The sequence below is a fragment of the Vidua chalybeata genome, chromosome 2 (genome assembly GCF_026979565.1).
Source record: "Vidua chalybeata isolate OUT-0048 chromosome 2, bVidCha1 merged haplotype, whole genome shotgun sequence".
Taxonomy (NCBI): domain Eukaryota; kingdom Metazoa; phylum Chordata; class Aves; order Passeriformes; family Viduidae; genus Vidua; species Vidua chalybeata.
The window spans coordinates 19336371-19358804 of record NC_071531.1 but is presented as its reverse complement, the minus strand read 5'-3'; the positions used below and the strand labels follow the sequence as shown (position 1 = coordinate 19358804).

The window sequence follows — 22434 nt, the reverse complement described above, 5'->3', positions numbered from 1 at the left end:
TGATAATATTCGGAAAAGCATTGCAACTACCAGAAGAGAATTATATTTATTCTGCACAAAAACAGTCAAAAGGCCAAATGCTGCCCCTTTCTACTTGGTTTTGTGCTTTTATCTTTTAACTTTACTTGGAAAATGGAGATTTGATGAGAAATGGAGATATGAAGGGAAGGACTCTTAATATGATGGATTTTAAGCCTCAAACTAAAGTAAAACCTTGAATCTTGTATACTTAAGTTGCATTTGAAGATGGCCCTTAAGCTCCTATGCCTTTTAGATGTTTCTGATAGAGACACTCAAGAATGTAATAAAAACACATCAATATCCTGTAAAACTTAAAAAAAAAAAAGGAGCAAAAAATATGCTCATTGTTTTACTTAGCTTTTTATTCCATCATTACGACACAAGATAGAACTTAAAGACAGCATCACTGAATAAGTCTTCAACTTCATTAAGACTAATATGTTTTATAAAATTCTTTTGATATGATACACTTTCCCTTATGGAGTGCTAAGAAGGAATTTCTCTGGAACGCTGCAGTACATTGCCACCCGCTGCCCACAAACGGCTCTGCACTTGAAAAACAACGTGCACAAAACAGCAACATTTAACACAACGCAACATACAGCTACCGAGGAAGTGTGACTGACCCAGACTTTGGCACAATATTTATAGAAACACAGTTGTGAGCTCCTCCAAATGTCATGTTCATTTCTGAAACTCTACTTGACTCTCTTTCATGTGTCTGTCTGCATTTTTTTCTTTTTCCTAACTTTCTTAATGCTGGAGCTTCGTTTTTTCAAAGGAAAAGCCATATTCTTTCTCAGTGTTATGCATCTCAATTTACTAGGTTTGGTTTTCTAAAATTTGGATTCCAGTTTATTGTTTTAAAACAATACATAAAATCATACATTTATAAATATATATATTATATCCTGCATATATAACATTGGTTTCCCTTTAGAATGGGAGGGCAGACTTTGCACTATGTACTTCTTTGGTTTTGGCACAATGTTGTTCTTAGATTCTCTGACCTGCTTCCTATCAGAACCTAAAAAAATACTTTTATAATCTTGTATCAAATTTTAAAGTTTTTTGCAAACATATGTATAAGAAGAAAATATTTCGTATTTCCCCCTCTAAGCTCACTACTACCCTTATAAAATATATGGCTTTTCATGTTCCACTTTATCTTAGTGTTTTTCAAAAGGCAGTGAAAAGAAGTACAACTTTCCCCTTCAACAGCTTTTTTTTTAATATATATATATATAAGCACAGAAACCAGCTTGTGCACTTTCTATAGAATTCCAATGCATATCATGATAATGGAAGTGCAGTGATTTTTTAAAAAAAGCAGTCACGATTGATTGACATCTGTATATGAAAACATAACATGATTATCATACAATACCCATTACAGAATATACAATCATCAAAACTGCAGATATATAAATACATTTTTAGCAACATCAAAGCAACAGTTTTATCTTATACACAGCATATGAATACAGGGTTATTACACTAAAGTTTTCACCTTGCTTTTTCTCAAAAGCTTCTGAAAAACAGGAACATACTGTATTTGTAAATTAACTGCTTGACAGTGCTGTTGAGAAATTAAAGTGAACAAAATTTTAAAAAAGTATATGCAATTGAGTTGGTATAAAACAAACAAGCCCCCCCGCCCTGTTTTTTCCAATGTCACCATTGTTTTCCTATGAGACGGAGGCATGGGTATGAGTGGCAGTTCCACAGAGTCAGCTCATACAAGGGTTTCTGGGAGAGCATCAGGGTTATCTGCTGATAACAGCTCCCAAATCTGCCACCTCTCCCTTTGCCACTCATTCCAGTCCGCCTCTGAAACACTTTTACTGTTCTGGCTATGAGGTGCTGTGGAATAGTTGTGACCCGCTTGTGCGTGCAGGGCTGGCTGCTCCTGCCTGGACCTGGCCTGGTCAGGGGCTCTGCCTGGTGGCCCTCCAGCTGCTCTCTGCCCCGAACTTTTTTCTGCGCGTTGAAGTCTCCACAAAGAGTGCAGCGCTGAAGAAACACTCGAGCTTGTTTTTGCTGGGCCTGGGTAAGGGGGTGGTGGCCGCTCTTTCCTGTAGGAGGGCTTGGCTGGGCTTTGCAAACAGCCCGCGTTCGAGTCGTGCTCACTGAGGTCCTCCACACTGCTTAAAGTCAAGCGCTGCTCCGACCTGGAGTGGGACAGGTCTGAACTCCTGCAGCCACCTTCCCTGTGTGGGTTACTGCACAGCCGAGGCGCCACGGGCTGGAGCTGACACTCGGGAATGGCGGCTGTCGTCTGGCTCCTCCGCATCACCTGCCTGCCACTGTCCAGTTCTGAGGAGCTGCCCTGCCATCGAGGGGAACACGTGGCGAGGTTCCCCTGGGAAAGGGAGCACTGTCCGGGCCGCAGCAAGCTGCTTTCATAAATGTTCCCGTAAGAACCTGGGGGTGGAGTCAGAAACACAACATGAGTCTGCAGAGCCATTCCTGAGGCATCCAACAAGCTACTGCTTTTCCCTTGTATCACATGGTAGAAAAGGGCTGGAGGCTGAGACAGGCTGAGAAAGTTGGGGCTATTCAGCCTGGAGAAGAGAAGAGTGTACAGAAACCTCATAGCACCTTTCAGTATCTGAAGGAGGCTGACAGGGAAACCAGAGAGGGACTCTTCATCAGGAACTGTTGTGATAGCACAAGGAGTAATGGGTACAAATTGAAAGAGGGGAAATTCAGGTTAGATATGAGGAAGAAATCTTTACTGTGAAGGTGGTTAAACGTTGGAACAGGTTGCTCAGAGAGGCTGGGGATGCCCCAACCAGTGTTCAGGGTTAGGCTGGAGAAGGCCTTGAGCAGCCCGACTAAACAACAGTTTAGTTGGAAGTGTCCCTGCTCAAGGGAGGGGGATTAGGATTAGATTATCTTTAAGGTCCCTTCCAACCCTTATCACTTTATGGTTCTATGATTCTATGAATCCTAGAAGAATTTAAAAGTATTTATTGAAGCAATTTTAAAATGACTTTTTAAATTAAATTTGATAGTTTGAAATGTTGCTGTTTTCTGTATTTCACTGAATACAGAGAAGTATAACCACTGTGCTCCTCTGGTTTCACTGTGATTTCTTGAAAACAAGGAATTGGTTTTTTCTTCGCTAGATTTGGGCTTTAAAATTGAGAAAGTACTGACCTGTGATTACTGGATCTTTGCAGCCACTTTTCAGCGTTGAATGCCAAGTGCCCCAGATATCAAAATGATCTTCAGAAACATCTAAACAGCAGTAAGAGCAATGAAAAAATGATTAATCAATCCTCTTAAAGACATTATTTAGAAATACACAAATAGAATAGTAATGTAATGTATCAGAGTCATTAACATCCAGTGGCACCTTCACTGTGTACCTAACACAAGCATCTCATATGTGAGACCCCACCTGGAGTACTGTGTACAGTTCTGGTGACCCCAACATAAGGACATGGAAATGCAGGAAAAAATCCAGAGGAGAGCTATGAAGCTGGTAAGAGGACTGGAGCACCTTGTCTACAAACACAGGCTGAGAAAATTTGGAGCACCTTGTCTACAAACACAGGCTGAGAAAATTTGGGCTATTCAGCCTGGAGACGAGAAAATTGTATGAAGACCTTGTAACAGCCTTCCAGTATCTGAAGGGGGCCAACAGGGAAGCCAATAAGGGACACTCATCAGAAACTGTGGTGATAGGAGAAGGAGTAATGGGTGCAAATTGAAAGTGGGGAAAATCAGGTTAGATATTAGGAAGAATTTTTTTTACTGTGAGGCACTGGAACAGGTTGCCCAGGAAGGCTTTGGATGTCCCAAGCCAGGCAGTATCCAAGGCAATCCTACTTCATGGGAGGTGTCCCTGCCCATGGTAGGGAAGGTTGGGACTGATGATCTTTAGGGTCCATTCCAGCCCCTTGACATTCTATGATTCTATGTATTTGCTCACAGCTACTTGTTTCAATGGATTCAGTGTGCTCTGTATGGGCAGGGTGTCTGAGTTTGCTGAATTCTTAAGTCCTCTGCCTTACTGAAGTCAGAGAAATTGCACAAGAACAGGGGGGTTTGGTCCACAAAAGGTAGTTTCTGGCAAAGCTTCCTCAGGCAGCCCCGGCCCCAGGGATCACCATAAGGCATGCTTTAACAACCCAAGGATACTGCCAGTCTTACCCAGAAATGCAGCCACAGAACAAAGATTTAATGGAATGCTGGATTATAAAAAGTTTAATGCCTTTTTCTGATTCCACTAGTCAGTAGAGGAATTTCCTAATTTGTTCTGGTTCAGTATCTTTGTGATGTGTATTAAAGTCCAAAAGATGGTTAATATGATAGAACTTACTGTAACTTCCTGCTCATAACTTAATAGAAATCTGACCAAATTCTTAAACTTGTCCAGAGATTTAGATGTTGAATTCAGAAGATAAATTCCAATTGGCATTTATAAAGCATATAATTGAGATATTAGTCCAAATCCCATTAAGTCCAAAGGGAATTAAGTGCCTAGGCATTACATCTGAAATTAAGTGGTTTTAAAAATACCACCAAAGAGTTATGTGCATCTCTAAGCATTGAAAGTTCTTAAAGTTTGGCTCACTAAGTATAAATTTAATGGATGACAATTCTTTTAATGTATATATTTTTATAGGAAAAGCATCTTGAAGTGTTGGTGAGCTATTATTTTAAACCACAGTTCTCTACCAAAGAAATCATTTAGGTATGCACTCCACGGGTAGCTATGGGAATAATGGATCCCTGCACTAGTATTGCTCAGTGTGTAATTGGTTGCAGATGTAAAGCTGTGCAGCTCAGCTACGTTTTCCAATGAGAGGGTGTTGAGGTCATTCTTTACAACTGGAGAAAGTTTGTGCCTGACATCTTAAAATCTCAGCTTTTTTCAAAGCCTGGATCATAACCTTACAGGTATTACAGTCCCATGGATCAGGACTAGACTTTGCCATGCTGTCACAGACAGGCTGAAAAACTGGACACACAGAGTTCTGTTTTCCTAAATAATATCTCCAAGTTTTGAGAAGTGCCATACCACGAGCATCCCTGACAGTTGGCTGAGCTAATGAGAAGGACCCAGCACAAATCCTTTGGGCTCAACAGAAAAAAAAAAGATATTGGTCTGTCATTTTTTTTATACGGTTATTTACACTATTGCTCCTCAAATCCTGGTAGCTGATAATACAAATCTGGCACTTTTCAATTATTTCAGGAGTCTCCATCAGTCACTGAGGAGGAGGAAGAGCACAAGCAGGATGCACTATACCTTTTCCAGCCTGTGATGCAGAAGAATTCTCCTTTGGCTTCGTTTGCAAGTGTCCAAACAGCGTGTACTGCTCAGGTACCTTGTACAGCTTATCTGGGCTGTGGGCAACTTCTTCTGGCATTGCCACCAGCGAGCGCTCAGACAGCACCGGGGAGTTGTTGTCATAAGGGGAGACGTCGCCACTGGAAGCTTTGTTGGAGTCTGTGGAAGAATGTCTTTCTCCTGTGGAGTAGGAACCTTCAGACCGCAGCATCTCAGGACTCCTGAGAAATTTTGATGAACAAACCACTGTTAATAAAAAAATGCTTCATGTTCACAGTTACAGGTGCAGTTTGACATCAAGGCCAGGATGGATGGGGCTCTGAACAATCTGGTCTAGTGAAAGGTGTCCCTGCCCATGGCAGGGGGTTTGGAACTAGATTACTTTTAAGGTCCCTTCCAACCCAACCATTCTATGATCATACAGATAAAATCAAATACATGAGAATGGTCACAGCTGCTCAAATGAAAACACTTCAGAAACAGTTATTGAGGTGGATTTTCCATGAGTAAAACTTTTGCCATGAAGTGGCCAGCAGAGGCCACTCAAAATCAAAAGATGTTGCTGTCAAGAAAGAAAACAACAAAAATCCCACACAAATGTATGGTAAACCAGATGAACTAAGCAGTTAATAAATTCCTTATGTTACCTTGACAATGTAGCTTGTGGCAACAATAAAGCTGAAGCCATGATAGGGAAGATTTAGTTTGATGCTAAGCAGTATGCTAAAATAAATTCTTGTATTCTGAAGTTTTACATAGAGAAATCAAGTACTCAGGTTGCATTTTCACAGTATGAGAATGATCCCCTTCTAGAGACATAAGAAGGTAAATATTATACAGGGGACAAACAGATGTATTTATTGTACTTATGATTGGGGCATCAAACAACAGGTTCCACTGATACCTTCTACAACTTCTTTTACCTTTTTACCTTCACACCACCAACAACATTAACTGCTTTTAATTCTGCCAAGAAAAGGCAAACACAACTCCTACCTAAGTACAGACAAAGGTCAGAGAGACAACTAATTTTTGAAATGTGCTGGGAACATTGATGGAGTTTTCTTGAACTGTCACAGATTGCCGTGCAGGTAGGAGGCAGGCTGTGAGTCATTGAATATCCACAAAGAACATGTAGAACTACTCTGTAAATAAACTTTTTTTTCCTGTTGCTCCTCACTAACTCATATTTCTATTACTCATTTTTCATTTCTCTGCACCTTTGTTTTGTAGATGCTTATCTTTTTCTTGAGACAAACACTTTCAGCGACCTCTTGTTAATATCTGTTCTAATATGATGTGATACAACAGAGGCTTGTTCCTGTAAATGTCTGAAAATGGTCAGCCTTTTCATAGCCAAATCCAAAGACAGCTTGAACGTAGTGAGCAGCCAAAACTCATTTCTCACTATGGAACAGTAACCATCTTTCCAGACAAATAAAATAAAACTGAAGAAAGAAAATAAAGAAAACACACAGCTAACCACAGCACAGTAAATATTAATACAGAAATAATGACAACACTTAACACCATTTTCAAACTGTTGTTTTTTCCCTGGCTGATTTACACATCTCATGTCCCAAAAAAATAAAATATATACAATCAACAGCATTATTATTATGTTATTCAATATTCCTATTTTTTTTCAGTATGGAAACAACCATAATGTGTTGGGATTTAATTAAATAATGTTACTCCTCACTAACTGTCGGTGACAACACCATCACTGAAGTTAAACTGAGGCAAGCTCAGAAAACAGAGCTGCTATTTGGCAAACTTGCTCTGTCACAAGCTTCCCAGAGAAGCACGATAATGCTGGGGAATCATAAAAAAAAAAAAGCCTCAATTATGTAAGTTCTCATCTAAACTTCTTATCTGAACATAAATCCAATGTAAATTAATCTGTAAACAGGCACACTGAAAAACTATAGTTTTTAAAGTAAGTATAATTATATCACAAACCTTTTTTCTCATTTTTTGCTACTTGCTTCTTTCTTTCTGTCCTCCTAAGTCCTAAAAATCTTTGTGCAGTGATATGAGATTTAAGCAATGTCTTGGAATTTTCAGAAGAACTACAAAGACCTCTTAGAAAAGGGGAGCAATATTGTTATCTGCAGGTTTCCTATGACCAAATGTCCTTTCCAGCCTTCCAGACTGAATGTCATCTAAACAGTAACATTTATTGCATATAAGTGTTTGCAGCATCAAAACCTAACTGTGATGCACAGGGTGAAGACAGAGGTAAACCAGCACTTAGCCATGGCAAGGTAACACAAGGAATAAGGGAAATGAAAATGGAAATGAAAGAGTGTGGGAAGATAAACTTGAGCTTTGTGAAACACTGATTTCAAGTCTTACCTTGAATGATCTGTTATAGTCTACCTCTTCTCAAGACAGAGCTCCTGCTAAAAATTTACCTGAATGGAAACTTTCAAGTCTTTGGAAAGATTCAAACATTCAAGTTTTTAAACTGATTTACAGTTTTGGCTGTTAAGTCCATACTATTTTTTACATATATATATATTATCACTTTCAAATTTGTTCAGGCAAAGTAGCTTTAAAAATCAAAGGAACTCCTGTGGACTCTGTCAATCTTACTACAAGAGACCATCGAAATGGATTAAATACTTAAAAGCAGGAAACTGAACTCATACATTTGCATCTTTACTTCATAAACAAAATAAAACAATTTGCAAGAAGATTTTGGTTTGCTTCTTTGCAAATAAAGAAAGAATTCTCAAAATCCCTTAAAATTAAAGTTTTGCATCTGTTTGCTTTACTGTTTGAGTTCATTAGCAAACAGATGTTTACTACAATTCAAAATTATTCTTCCCTTAGATAGCAAGATTCTCTACCCACTCATCAGGAAGAAACTAAATTGGAAGGCAAACATAAATACTGTGCAAGATACCCACTCCTCTATATGTAATATATGAGGAAGGGCAGATTATTGTCCCCACAAAGAATAATAGATGATTATGTGCAATCAAATGTGAGGAATGGGAAGGCAAGTAAAGTATTTTCCAGGGGTTATGAAGTATGTTAAGGAAAAGATTTTAAAAGTGGCTAGGTACTAATGGAAAGATTTGAAAGCAACAGAAGGAACCTATGCCACATTAATTTAAAAATACAATTTCAGATTCCAAAACAGGAATCTTTCTATGAATTTATGTTGTCTACCAGAGTCTACTTGCATGGGTGAACTAAAAATGTGTTAATCACAATAATTGCTTCTACTGAGGATATTCCTATTTTTCTACTAGCATCAAGGTTATCAAAACAGGAAATCCATTTCTGTTTCTGGCAGAAATCCTTTTCTGTTATAACTTAAAGCTTCTGAGTGGCAAAACAATTACGCCTTCAAGAGGCAAATCATAGTGAGATGGCTTGGCAGCACACAGTACTAATTTCCACACATATTTGAGTAACACAGGTGCTACCAACAAGGCAGATTACTGTGGGATTATGATGTGGTTACTGCTGTTAACAGGGTAGAGGACTCAATGTTTCAAGGAGCCTCTGCAGCTTTAAAAACTGCATTTACACATACTGTGTGACCTGTTGTATGGCTTCATCTTTGTGTCACAGATCAAGATGGACTAAAACTCATTATCATAATCCAAAACCATCCAAAAATGCTGTAACTTTGAAACTTGTTTGCTCTGAAAGGACTACTAACCATGATAAGCAATAAATAACCATAAGAAATAGATTTTATTTTTTGTTAGTTTAAAGATGCTTCATCTTACAGCTGTAAACCCAAATTCCATTGTCATCAAGCCAACACACAAAAAAATTGGGAAGTCACCCACAAAAGCACACTTCACAATTGCTGCCATTTGTAATTAGCGCTTTACCGTGAACAACTTCCATAAATTCCCTGACACACTGTTCACAATGATCAGCTCTTAAGGGAACTTAAAGATGAAGAACATCTGATTTGTCCTCCTCTGCTTAGAAAAAGAGATTGTGTTTTCTCTGTTAGATCAGAACCAAGAAAGCATTTATAATGACAGCAAGAGCAGAAATGTGAGGGCAATTGCAGAACAGGACCGTCAAAGCAATTAATGTGACTTTAAAGTCTCAAAGTTGATTCTATACTCTATGCAGTCAACTAGCTCTTCTGATGAAGACTGTCTCAAGAATATATAAAGTTTTTTGTTCCACAGATCCACATTTGTATTTTGAGTATGTGACCAGGCAATTTCCAAGAGCAATATATTTTGGAGGCTCATTTTTATGAAATCAAGACAAACATCTCCTTGTTGTCTGCTGTCTCACATTTCTTATAGGAAAAAATAAGCAACACATTTGTAGCCTCAAAATTGAGATTATGTTGTGAAATACATTAATTTCTTAAGAGCATCACACTCCTAACAATAACACTAAGCAACAGTCTCTCTAATTGCCTGAAATATCTTAACCAAGAAGTTGCAATCACAGTGAAAACATATTTCATTAACACTAAAAGTAAATCACTTACATGACAGCAGAGTAGAAAAAAAATGACAGTCATTTTTTCCTATCTCAGTGATATTTCATCTGCCCATTACTGACAACACAATAAATTAGTACTACTGTAGCTATATGCTCCTGTTTGGCTTCAGAACACTTCCTTACAAAATGCCTTTTGTCAGTTGTGACCAGCTTTTCACAAAAGTTGCATTTTCTCCTGTAGGTGTGCAAGCTGGCTAAGAGTAAGGAAGTTCAAGGAAAAATCAATTAAGGAATAGGGATTTAACAATTACCTGTTACATCCACAATAATTTGTGACTAACTTATGCACAACTGGAATGTGTAGTCACATGTGAGATACAATTTGATGTCTTTTTGTTATATAGACAGTGAAATCCTGCAAGAAGTTTTTATTAGCTTGAGTTAGAAATAATATGATCATTCCAAACTAAGTGCTGAAAGGAAGAAGTCTCGACACACTACCTTATGTCGTATGATTTGTAGTGTCTGTCCTAATTGTAGTCTTGGCTTCTGGCAAATGTGAAACAAGTCTAAAAGACAGCCTATGTACCTCTAACTATCCTGCACTTACTGTGATCTAAATATACATATGGTTACTTGTCAGTCAGACAAACTAGCTGAAATTACTTCACACAGAGAAAATTACCCCAAATCAGATGATCTGTGATAATTTTCTACTTCATGCGGTTAAGCTAGGAAACTAAAAATATCCTTTACAACTCAATATATACTGCACATATTTTTGTTCCCAAATTTTATAGTTAAAGAAAGCTTTTTCCCGAAGGTTTTAGTTACACTATTTCTTGTATAACTTCTCCTTTGAAGCCAGGCACACTATTAAATTACCTCCAACTATACAATGTTAAGAGGGAGAGAAAAAAAAATCATAGCTGACTATACAAATTTAATTTTAATTATATTCTGAATGCACTAGGCACTTTCCACAAACACAGGAAGACAAAGTCCAATATGTCCCAGAGAGTTTAGAGTCTAGAAACTCTCTTAAAAAATACTTAAAGCAAGTCTGTCAAATTTTGTGATTTTTGGGTCTGCCATATTGGGATTCACCAGAATAAAGACAATGACTGTATGGTCCCATGAGAAAGCCAGGAATTCTGTTAATCTGAATGTACAAACTCACAGCATTAAGGCACAAGGGTGCAGGTAAATACACACCATTACACAAGAATATATTATGTATCATAACTGCTATAGTGACCAGTGTGATTTTTTTTTCTCTTCAGATCCTTCACAAAGCATACAATTAAATAATATCCCAAGTCTCCATAGGGCTGCTGTTGTGGCAGTTGGCTTGTTCACAATGTCCTACATATATAGGATAGGAAAAGAATGACAGAGTGGTCAAGCAGCTCGCTGTGATGGTGTTAAGGCACTCTAGGGTGTGTTTCAAGGATAGTGGAATACATGCTTCCTGTTACTGAAGACTACAATAAACCCAAGACACAAACCAGCAGATGACTAAAAAACATCCTGTCAGATAATAGTGCATTGAATATTTTTATGTACATGTCATTCTATTCTCTGCAGAATCTTTCTTCTGAATCAGGGAAACAAGTTTTGTCTTTAGAAAACGCTGTACAAGAGTCATAATTTCTTTGGCAGAGTCTGTGTAATAGGGAGGATATTTCTACTCCACTGTAGACAGTGCAGAAGAGCTGTGGAAAACTAGAACCTTTTGGACACTTCCAGTGGGAGATAGAAATTCCCAGCAGAAAAAGGGATGATGAAAAAACAGATTACTCACGATGACTGGGAAGCTTTCCTCCTCAGCAAATAGTCCACAACATCTGGGTCAGTCTCTAATAAGCTAATAAGCACTTCATTCTGTAAATCAGGGGAAACCTATGAAGACATAAAAGAAAACTTAGTTGGACATTAATATCCTTTAATATGCATTAATTTTGGTGCTATGCTTAATCTAAACAAACAAGTACAAGTACATTTACAGAGAGTATATAAAATATTCAGAAGCTTTCACTTGAAAGAGAAATTTCATGTAAGAACAGATGAAGTAGGACTGAAGATCACTTTGTACAATGTTCAATGCTGATTACTGTTGAATAACCGGTTGGTATCCAGTTGGTTACCATATCTGGAAATAACAATGGGATTACTTATGTATCATCATCTCAAAAGCTCCAGTTTAAGGTCCTCACTTTACACTGCCCTTCAAAGATCTGAGGACATTTACAAATCTCCATCTCTGCCTCTCCAGCCACTCTGACCAACAGGCTCAGTCAGAATTTGTGTCACCTTCTTTATAGTTTGGCCTTCTGATTTGCTAACTTTCTCTTTGCACTTTGTATGGGTACGAACCTTCAAAACCCTTGATAGCTTCAGATGCTGCAGGACACCGCAACATCTCCTGGGCAGGTGGCAGAAATGGCACCCCAAAACCTGCACAAGTAAATTTTGTGCTTCCAACTGCACTTCACATGAGTCTTATCAATCCTCAAGTGAGTTTCTTTGCTTTGTCTGCATTACAGTGGAACATTCAACACAAATTTCAAAACACTGAAACAGATGAAACCATCCAAGAAACTTGAACAGCCCAGGTTCACTCATGACAAATGGAACTCTATGCAAGACAATCTCAGCAAGGGGTCATCAGCTGGGCAATATATGTTTCTGGATGCAATCTGTCAGACCCTGAATCTCTTGACCTTCAAGTCACACTTCATGGACCATTTGTTCTCTCTGACATTTCCTGGGAAATAGGAATAGAATTACTAACACGTTCCCCAGAGGAATATCCCATTTTGGGAGGTATTTAGGGAGTCTAGTTACATAAAAGGCATATTTCTTAAAATAAGGAAACAATTAGAAAATAAATGAAGATATGCATAATTTGATCCAAACTGATCCAATATCTCTATGAAAAACTTGTGTAACAACATACTCATTTTTTTTAATATTGTATTCAGTCTCTGAACCAGAAAAATATCCTACTGATGGTCATTGATACACTAGTCTTAAAACAAATTTTTTTTAATAAGAATATAATTTTTGGAAACCTGGTGTACTCTAACTTCTCCATTTAGACAGCCTTTCTGTACACTAGAAGAAATTCCAGATAAAATTTCTTCATAAAACAAAATCCACACATTTTTGTCTGTAACTTACTACTCAGCTTTTTATCAAGTAACTTTGTAAGAAACTACTGAGAGAATTTTGTCAGGAAAATAAAAATACTACTTGCCTTATTAAAAAAATGATAAATCCATCAAAAGAGTCTGAAGAAGTTGCACCAGAAGTTCAGTTCCAACAGAAAGCTTCTATGAAACCAAAACTTAACAGTTCTACTGATTCCTACTGATTCATAGGACTTTTACCAGAATGAGTCTGCAAGTAGATTTGTACTGATGGTCTCCTTGCTACTGGGTTTGGGGCTTCTTCCTGAGCAGCAATTTTCTTCAGTTTAGTTCAGTAACTTGGCAAGTGTAGAATTGACATGCATGTAATTGTAAACTTACACTTACAGAGAACTACAATATCAGTATCTCAGGAAGATGTCACCGTAACTATTACTGAATTAATTGTTTCATTGGTAATTACACCTAAGTAGATGGATGAGAACTTGAAATTTGGAACAGAAGGGAAGCCAAAGAAGCTGGTGAAATAACAGCTCTGGAGGACATACAGGGACATATCAGAGGGCTCTAGGGTTGTCAGGACACCAGCAGAGTACCAGATATTCTGAGTTTGTGGGGTTGGGTGCTACATGAGAGTCACAGCTGTTGAGACACAGAATGGTAGAGGGACCCTTGAAGTATCTCCTTTGTGCTGTACCTTGCCTCTGATGTGGCACAGAATGTCAGTGTGTGGCTGCCTCCATAGTGGGAAGGCCACAGTAGCCTCTAACTGTAAAAATATGAAATTTCATACACTCTGTAGCACTTCTTTGCAGCAGGCCTGGATTTGGACACTAGGAGATGAAATACATGAACAAGCTGCTGATCTCCATCCTTCATGCAAAGCCAAGTCAAAAATCAAGGGTGGCTGAGTTGTGCCTCCTTTCATTCAGCTGCAGACACTGGCAAAGAACATCCCCATGAAACATTTTAATACATCCCCAAGACTCACTGAAATGGGCAAGATTTGGATATGAAAGTGTTTATCATCACTGACATCAATGAAGCATGACCAGATTCCATTTTCTATAGGAAATCTACTTTTGCATGCTACTGATGTTAGCAATAGTTACTCAGTAAAAATGGTGCTCAATATCCTGGGTTGTTCTGACAAACAGAATCTCTCTGATCCACCAGTAAGTCAGAATCATTCTGATATTGTGGTCTAGGTACCCCACCACATCTTGGTTTCCTAGGGTTTGGTTCACAAATGTTCCAGTTTCAATGCTGAAACCAATCACAGTTTCATAACCTCTCCATACATAAAAGTAACAGAAAGAAAAAAAAAAAAAACAAACACAAAATCATCTGAGCATTAATACACCATGTTACAGTTGTAGCTGAATGCTTAACTCCAGATGTTCTTTTTTTTATGTAGCATAAATGTCAAGCACAAACAGTAAAAGCAGCTCTGGAAAACAAAAGAAATTATTTTTCCTGCACTTCATTTAACCTCCAGAAGAAAGCTGAAGCACTGAAGAGATGAAGGAATAAATCCATCAGAATTAGAGCCCAGATGCAGGTTAGTATAACCTTAGCCCCATCCTTTCCACATTGAAAGTTACAATGTGTGCCTTAAGTATTATGTACTGTGTCTGTGCTGTAAGAAGTTCTTAAAGAGAAACAACAATAAGAACACTTCAACTATCTTAAGTATTCTTATTCAAGTATTATCTTAAACTTGATAGTTCAATCCACACTCTGGGCCAGTAGACCTTCACACAAGAGTGCAGTTCTGTCACTTTCTTTTACTGATGTGGAAGGAAAAATAGCACCTAGCATTTTCTCCAAGTGTAAAAAGCATTAAAAGAAAAAAAAAAAAGAAAACAAAAAAGAAAACTATTGTAAGTGTTTCACTGATACAAGAATAAAAATAAAAGGCAGGAAAACCACAAAGAAGTTCATGTGAGGCTAAGACATCTGAGGCAGGGCTCATGATTGCTTTCTCATGCTCTACTCCCTTGTTGAAAACTGATAGATATCTTCCATTTACAGTACTATGTGGCCATTGGCCCACAGTTCAGGATTGTTCATCTTCTTCCAACAAAGTCTCCAGCACTCAGCTTTGCTGAAGCACTGAAGTTTTCCAGAGTGTTCTTTCTGCTTTGGGAAGTTATCTCCTCAGTGTAATATACAATGCTGCTTAGTCTCAGGACACAACAACCAAGGTTTTTTTCCACTTTTGCAAGATTATTGGTTTCGTTCCAATGTGTATTTTTACTAAAATGAATACAGAATAATGAAGACCACCACTAGGTCTGACTGGCCTCTGCTACCCCCAGAGCAGAGCTCCCTCAGACACAAGTCATGCTGAACTGACCTACAATTTTGTACACAAAAAAAGCGTAAGATAAAGCCACAGAATAAACTGCTCAGGTAACTGCTAGGCATGAGAAATGTGACCTAACTAAGCTTTGTCTTAAGTAAACAACATGTCCAAGTCCAAGGCCATCAGCCTTCTTATGAAAAACTTGCTTGCTTCAGCAAAAGAACTGAAGGGAACTCAGGAACTACACAGATTTATGTTTTATTCCTTTTACCCAACTAACAAACAAGAAAGCTTTGTCCTTCCTCCCTATCCAATCAATAAAAAAGTCTTGGGTAGGGAAGGTAATTCCTTAAATTAATCAAGTATCTCTTAATCCCTGCAGAAAAATTGTCTTCCTGACTTCCAAAACTGAGATGTGAAAGATCATTTTCAGTCTTGTCTATGCATTGCTCAGTATACAGCTATACAATATACCTTTACCTACACAGAAACCATTCTAAGCAAGATATAAGTACACATTTTTAATATTTTTACTTACTGCAAACCATTCTCCTTGCTAGAAGACTATTCTTTGTTACAAATAATTATTGATCCTAATTTAATGCAGCTTCTACAGTTTATTTCATCCCCATCTACTTTAATACCAATCAGCTATTTTGTTATTTATCTTACAAATGTATACGAGTAATATGAAAAAATATCCACCCACCATGAAAAGGGTTTCATAGTTTTCAATCATCTTTTGCACAACAGCTATGATAGCAGTACTCTCTTCAGCTCGAGCTGAGCTCTGAACTGAGAATTCTTTGTCTGTAGATTTCTGCTTGTGCAACAAGTTAGGGCCAAAGATGGTGGCCAGGTTAAGCGATGTCATTTTGTTCCCAGTAATCTAGAAAAGAGAATAAAAATGAGGTGGGGTCTCACAGGGCCTAATGTATACAGATATGTATATAGACACATCTGTACACACTCATACCCCTACACACCCACACATGAACACACACACACTCTGCCTCCCTTGACTTGGTAGATGCTTCATTCATCAAAACCAAAACCTGCTGCTTGTCAATAAAAAATGAACAACGCCTTGTTTTGAACACCTCTGCAACAAGCAATGTAGATTTTCTGGATATATTTTCAAATGGATTGATTAGAGGAGTAGAAGGTGGAAGTGTTTTCTGCCCTAAATTCCCTGGGAGCTCAACAGTGGCATACTTCTGAACTCAGAGCAACCTCCCTCCTACTCCAGCATCTCAGCATGTTACTGTCTCTTAGGACCAAATGCTGAAAGCTCCTGGCTTTCTCAAGTAGCATTCATGACTTGAAACATATACAGTGATACTTTTCCATGTTTAAACTGTTGAGATAATTAAGGAGCAGGCTTATTTTTTAATGAGTATTTTCCTGTATTTCTAGAACATGCCAAATGTTTACTTGTTTGGTGGCTTGTTTAAGTTTGTTGGGGTTTTTACCTTTTTTCCTACTTTTATAAATCTGTGCTCAAGGAAGCAACAGTAACCTGAGTTTTGAGGAAGTAAAAGGCTAGGAATACATACTAGACTAGGCAGGAATTACTTGAAAAATATGTCATATACATTATTACATTAAAAATTTCATTGCCATATTTGTGATTAGACTACTATTTTCCCCTTCTATTCTTCAACAAAAAGTAGAGGTCATTTGAACTAAGAGTTTTTAAAAAGGATATGAAGAGACATCAAAGAGAGGTAGTAAAATAGAATTTCAAGAAGTGAGTTATACAAAACAGATGATTTCAAAGCAGTGTTTTAAATTTTTTCTTTTGTAGCTGATCATTCTCCAAATACTCTAGTCAAACTTAAAACTGCACTGACTACAGCTGGTTTATTTTTTAAAGAACACAACTAGACAGCACAGTATAAAGCTTGTCTTTTTATTAGTAGGAGCAGTGTGTAATGTTGGAAAGATATCTGTACTAAGTAGGTGCATGGGCAGTCATAGCAAACATGTTGGCTCTTTGTTCAGAGACTCATCCCAGCACAACTGTGAGAACAGCACACCCTTATTTGCACACCACTAGGCACCCAGCTGTTTCTCAGGTGACCTGCTTTTTAAACTCTATCTGACTTTTGAGCCACCAGGGATGCACAGGCACATGGTGCCTCAAGTGTGCCAGGGCAGCCTCCAGCTGTGCCCAGATCTGCATGCGCAGGCTGTTTGTACAAACAGTGCTTTTGTACAAAACTGAGCCTTTTCTTAAGGGCAGCCTCAGGGCATCCTTAAAAAATGTTGTAAACATTTCTACTGAAATTAACTGAATGAGTCATTTTAATAAAGTTAGTCATCCATCTTCATCTTTGTGAGAGAAGGGTTGTTGAAAGAAATCAAGAAGAGGGCCTGTGTGCCAAAGCTTGGCTGTCTTCCTTCCAGTGATAGCAAACAGTCTGATAAAATACTTTCTCTTGCCCTGTATGCCTTTATTCACTTAATTGTTCATAAATAGCTTAAATAATTGTGAGCAGAATACTCTATTATCTATAAAAGGTATCCATAATATTCCTGATGTTTACAATACTGTCAAGATAGCTTACATAAATCTGCCTTACCAAAATACCTGTGGCAAAGCTGATGTACAGCAGCAGTTGAGCCAAATGAACTCTGTTAAGCAGCATCCCCTAGCCCTGCAATAAGATCCTCTTGGGTACATTCCTGAACCAACAGAGAACTCTTTGCAGGACCAGGGGGACTATGACCTTAGCTGGCTTATACATGTTTTTAAGCACAGTAAACTATTACCGGCTGCTCTTTCTAAATGCTTTCCATCACAGTGATATAGTTTTTTATCAGCTCCTTGCTGAGAACAAAAATAATAGCATTTAAAGTGGATTTAAAAGTGAAATAGACCTTGAAGTTACATACAACACTGGAAGTTAAGACTTGTAAAGATGGATAACTGGAAGTTAGGATTTGAAGCAAAAAATTGGCAAAAATAAGTCTCAAAGTGCTAATTGTTAAAATCAGACAACTGCAAAAGGCATCCGAATTTGACAATATCAGCAGGATTTTCCATCTGGAAAACAAAATTCTTGAGGAGTTTCCTAAGAATCTCAGAAGTAGTCTCTGCTGCAGTTCAGAGGACTGAGAAATCCTTCCACACATAAACCAGTATATTTTTGTCAAGCACTGACAGACTATATCCATTTTAGTCAGTTAACAGAGTTGCCTCCTAGTTGAAGCCTACTAGTTGAAGAGGAACTGGAAGGAAATGGGAAGTCTGGATTTTCAGGTCTCCTCTAGTATGAATGGGCACAGGTGCAGATGTGAGAATGCTCAGGGCTAGAGCTCAGCCCCATGGCTGTGGGCATTCTTGTCTCTGTGGGATGAGGGCACATCAAACTCTCCACTGAATTTGGTCCAGACTGCAACAGTTAAGGAGGTCAGAAAGAAAATGGGCAAAGATGAACTGTAACTCCAGCTAGTGATGAGGTCTGTCAGTTGCAAGGATACAGCTGGAGTTCCTGTCCTCTTTTTATTTTCCACTATCCAGGGCACATAAAGAAGCTAAGAGAGCCCAGAAGTGAACTGCTATGTCCAAAAGTGATATAAAAAAGCAACAACAGAGAATGAAAAGAAAATGAAGAAGCATATCCTTTCATGCCTGACCTTTTCTGAGTACTCTTCCCATAGAATATTATGGGATAAAACAAGGCAGCAGGGGAAGGATGGATGACATTAGATGTTCTTGACAGCAAGGCTGGTACACTGAATCTCCCAAAGGAAGTGGTAGATGCTTTACTGATTAAGTCATACAAAAATTAAACCTTCACAGCCCTAAGAACATAGTACACAAATGGCAGAAGTGCAGGCAAAGAGATTAAGGCTCTCCTATCTTTCAGGGATATGCCACCATTGTGTATGTTCCAAGGCTTTGAAGATCTCTTTTTCAGACCATGAATTAAGTAAAGTCAAAGGACACAAGTGACCAGGACTTACCTCTTGGCCATCCTTGTCTCTGGTGTCTTCTGCATGGCCAGCTACTGTGGAGAGGAACTGCAGCAGGCGGTGAAGGGTGTCGCAGTTACAAGGAGGTAGAAGATAAATGAGAAGCTGTAAGGTGCTGAGCTGCTCATCTGGCTCTAATACTAAGAGGGGAAAAAATATGTTCTAAGAAATCACTCCAACTAACCTAAAAGCAGAACAAATATAGTGATCCCCCACCCAAAGGAAGGTATAGGAATAGCTTTGTTTAAGAATCATTTTCCTTACAACATCAGAAGAAAAAAAAAAACTCTGAGGAAGCATCAAAAACTACTGCTATGGGATTTTTGCCTTAGTTGGTCAACATTTTGCTCACAAGTTCATAGGATTTTTCTTATCCTAAAAGAGAGAAAAATCCATGTTTTACACTCCATCACTGTTACTGGATGCAAATATTCTTACTTTTCTACTTACTCCATTCATTTAGGTATAGCTACTGGTATATAGAGTAGCTGTCAAGCATTCCGATCAGGTTTATGCTTCAGCCATTTAAAATCAGTTTTCTAACAGTTTTTCATCTTGCAAAAGTACCAGGAGATTGGAAAGCAACCAGAGAAATAAAGGATATTCTGCTACCACCACCACTTGAACCACCTACCATCTAAATGGTAGCCAGTGACAAAGGTGGGACAGAGGCAGGATCTCATGAGGGCTAGAAAGCATCTGAAGAACCCATACCAGGCAGCTGCTTAAGCTTGAAACGTCCAACTTGACCTTTTCCTAAATCTCTGAGAGTCTGCACTTGAGTCTTAGGCAACACAATTGGGAGTACTTAATATGAAGGTTTGAGGATCATCAAAGAAGAATGAATGAAAGAAACAATATGAAGAAACTTAAATTTTTCAAGCCAAGCTGGAACTTTGGTCAGTAGACAGATCTAAAAATTTTAAGATACAAGGATTCAAATGGGAGTCTGTGACCTGGCACTGCAGGATCAATGACAGGGTCAGATTTTAATAGACAACATTAATTCCATCCTAACAAATGCAAAAATATGTATAGTTAGTGAAATTCTTCTTGTTCTAGTTTTCTGGATTATACTTACACAGTATAAAAACCAAGAAGTAAAACCAAGACCTCAGTAAATGTATACTAAAGAATATATGATATTATTTATATTAATATATAATATTTATACAAGATATTGTATTATATTATATATACTATTGTATATTAAATATACTATATACTTTATCATGTATTATACAAATATTTGGAGCAAATCGAGGTCAGAGCATTAAAGGAACAGAATAAAAGAAGGTTATTAGTAGAGATCAAAGAATTCAAACAAATTAGCCTTTGAAAACTGTTAAATCAAAATGCTGTAGAGCTCACAGAGAGTGTTGATGAAAGGTGTATAAAGCTCTCTGGTGAGAAGTGGGTCAGGCATGTCACGCAGAAATTCCTTTAACAAGGCAGCAACATCATGAATGCTGTGCTCTTCATCTAATACAACATCTACGCCTCGGTCAAACTCTTCACGTAACTGAAAAAGATCATGAGAGAAAACCATAGTCACTTATTGTCCCCATTAATACATCCCAACACAGAAAATCTTTTAAGAACCAGATTTACTCATTTACACTTTCAAGACTGAGCATGACTAGTCTTTGGTACGGTGAAAGATATAATTCCTATCTAATTGCTTCTTATTCCTTACTTAAGGTTTGTACCAGATTGTAATAAAATACAATTTTTTTCCAGCTAATATATGACACTCTTGTATGAAAACATGTATCCAAGTAAAATTTTTGCAGAAATGCAAAGGCAGAAACCAGAGAGAATAAGGAAAATTACAAGACAGGCTCTTATATCACCTTACTGCATTATCCCTGGAACCAGAAAGACTAAAATTGCATTTTGTAACACTTATGAATTTTGTAGAAAAACATTATTAGTAAGATCATGTTAATATCCACCAAATTCACACTTCTCTTGTCATTTAAGACTGTAAAGACAGGCAGCAAGCAGACAGGTTCGCTAAGACTTCATAGCATTCCTTCACACACACCTCATTCTGCCTTCCTAATTTAGTTATGCTCATTAACTAATCATCATTACAGAGTTCACAAACAGCAAACTAACATCATTACAAGGTATTGCTAGGTTTTTTTTTCCCCTGCTTTGGTCCTCAGACAAATGCTGTATAATTCAAAGGCATCACACTTCCCAAAGGCAGATGAAAACACTCTCCCAAATCCGAGACACCTTATGGAAATGTAAAAGCTTGCCCTTCTGAAGGGATTTTCCAGAGGCAAGAGCAGAACACTTTCCTCAGGTTGACAGTTTCACCTTTTACTCTTTTTGCATTTTGAAAACAGTCAAGAGGTTTTAAAGCTATTTCCTAGAAAAAATTTGTACCTTTGCTAACATTATGAGGTATCGCTATGTCACCTATTTTCTCAGAGAGTGATTACAGCTAAACCTTATAAAAAAAGAAATCTGAGGTATTAGGTTTCTTCACCAGTAATATTATAAACATACCAAAGAGAGGAAAGAAGCTAAGTCACCAGCAAACTATATGCCTGTAAAACTTTGTGGCAAATCTTGATCATGTGCAGATCTATCTTCAGTGTGCTCACTGTGAAAATCTTTTGTTTTCAGCTGAGATTGTGCTTTCATAATGGGTGTGACAGGTATTCATTAAAAACCACAGTCTCCATTCTAATTTATTAGGATTACTTTTAACATTATTAATATCAGTCATAATTAATAATAAATAATTACGCTATGAAGACCAGAATATGTTCTTTATCTAATATTATTAGATAATGGTCAAAGATTTTCCAGTGCAAACTTGAGGACTACATTCCCAGCTTAATTCTACTCTCTAGACTGGTGACAAATGCAGAACATCCCTGCAGAGCACCACAAATTACCTCAATCCAGAAGATTGTTTCTGCACTTAAGTGCCCAAAAGCAGCTGAGGAAACAAATTAGCACTGCATCAGGAATTCAGACTTCCCAAATAGCTGGCTAAATCATAAACTGCTGTTGCAGACTTGAATATGGCACTTGTGATCTGATATCCTGTGAGACCTACAGAGATGTCCTAACCAACAAAATATCATAGAAGCTTTGGTGAGATGTGGCCACATTTCAGACCCAGGTATCATGGCTGTTAAAACTGTTTATTGTACATTTCAACTTTAAGTCTTTCAGACTCCATTCACATGGAATGCTTTCAGACTTTT

General features: G+C 37.9%; 1 protein-coding gene across 3 annotated transcripts in view; it reads right to left on the bottom strand.

Annotated features, from left to right (window-relative positions):
• Positions 1-336: 336 nt before the first annotated feature.
• Positions 337-22434, bottom strand: part of ARHGAP6 (Rho GTPase activating protein 6) — a 311117-nt gene continuing 289019 nt past the window's right edge. For all 3 annotated transcript variants that reach the window (XM_053934533.1, XM_053934534.1, XM_053934535.1), the window contains exons 7-13: positions 20576-20726; positions 19196-19344; positions 15933-16112; positions 11568-11665; positions 5285-5547; positions 3184-3264; positions 337-2445 (exon numbers count right to left, since the gene is read on the bottom strand). In XM_053934533.1, the coding sequence (XP_053790508.1) occupies positions 1757-2445; positions 3184-3264; positions 5285-5547; positions 11568-11665; positions 15933-16112; positions 19196-19344; positions 20576-20726 (1611 nt within the window). In that variant the 3' untranslated portion in view covers positions 337-1756. The remainder of the gene's footprint in view (positions 2446-3183; positions 3265-5284; positions 5548-11567; positions 11666-15932; positions 16113-19195; positions 19345-20575; positions 20727-22434) is intronic.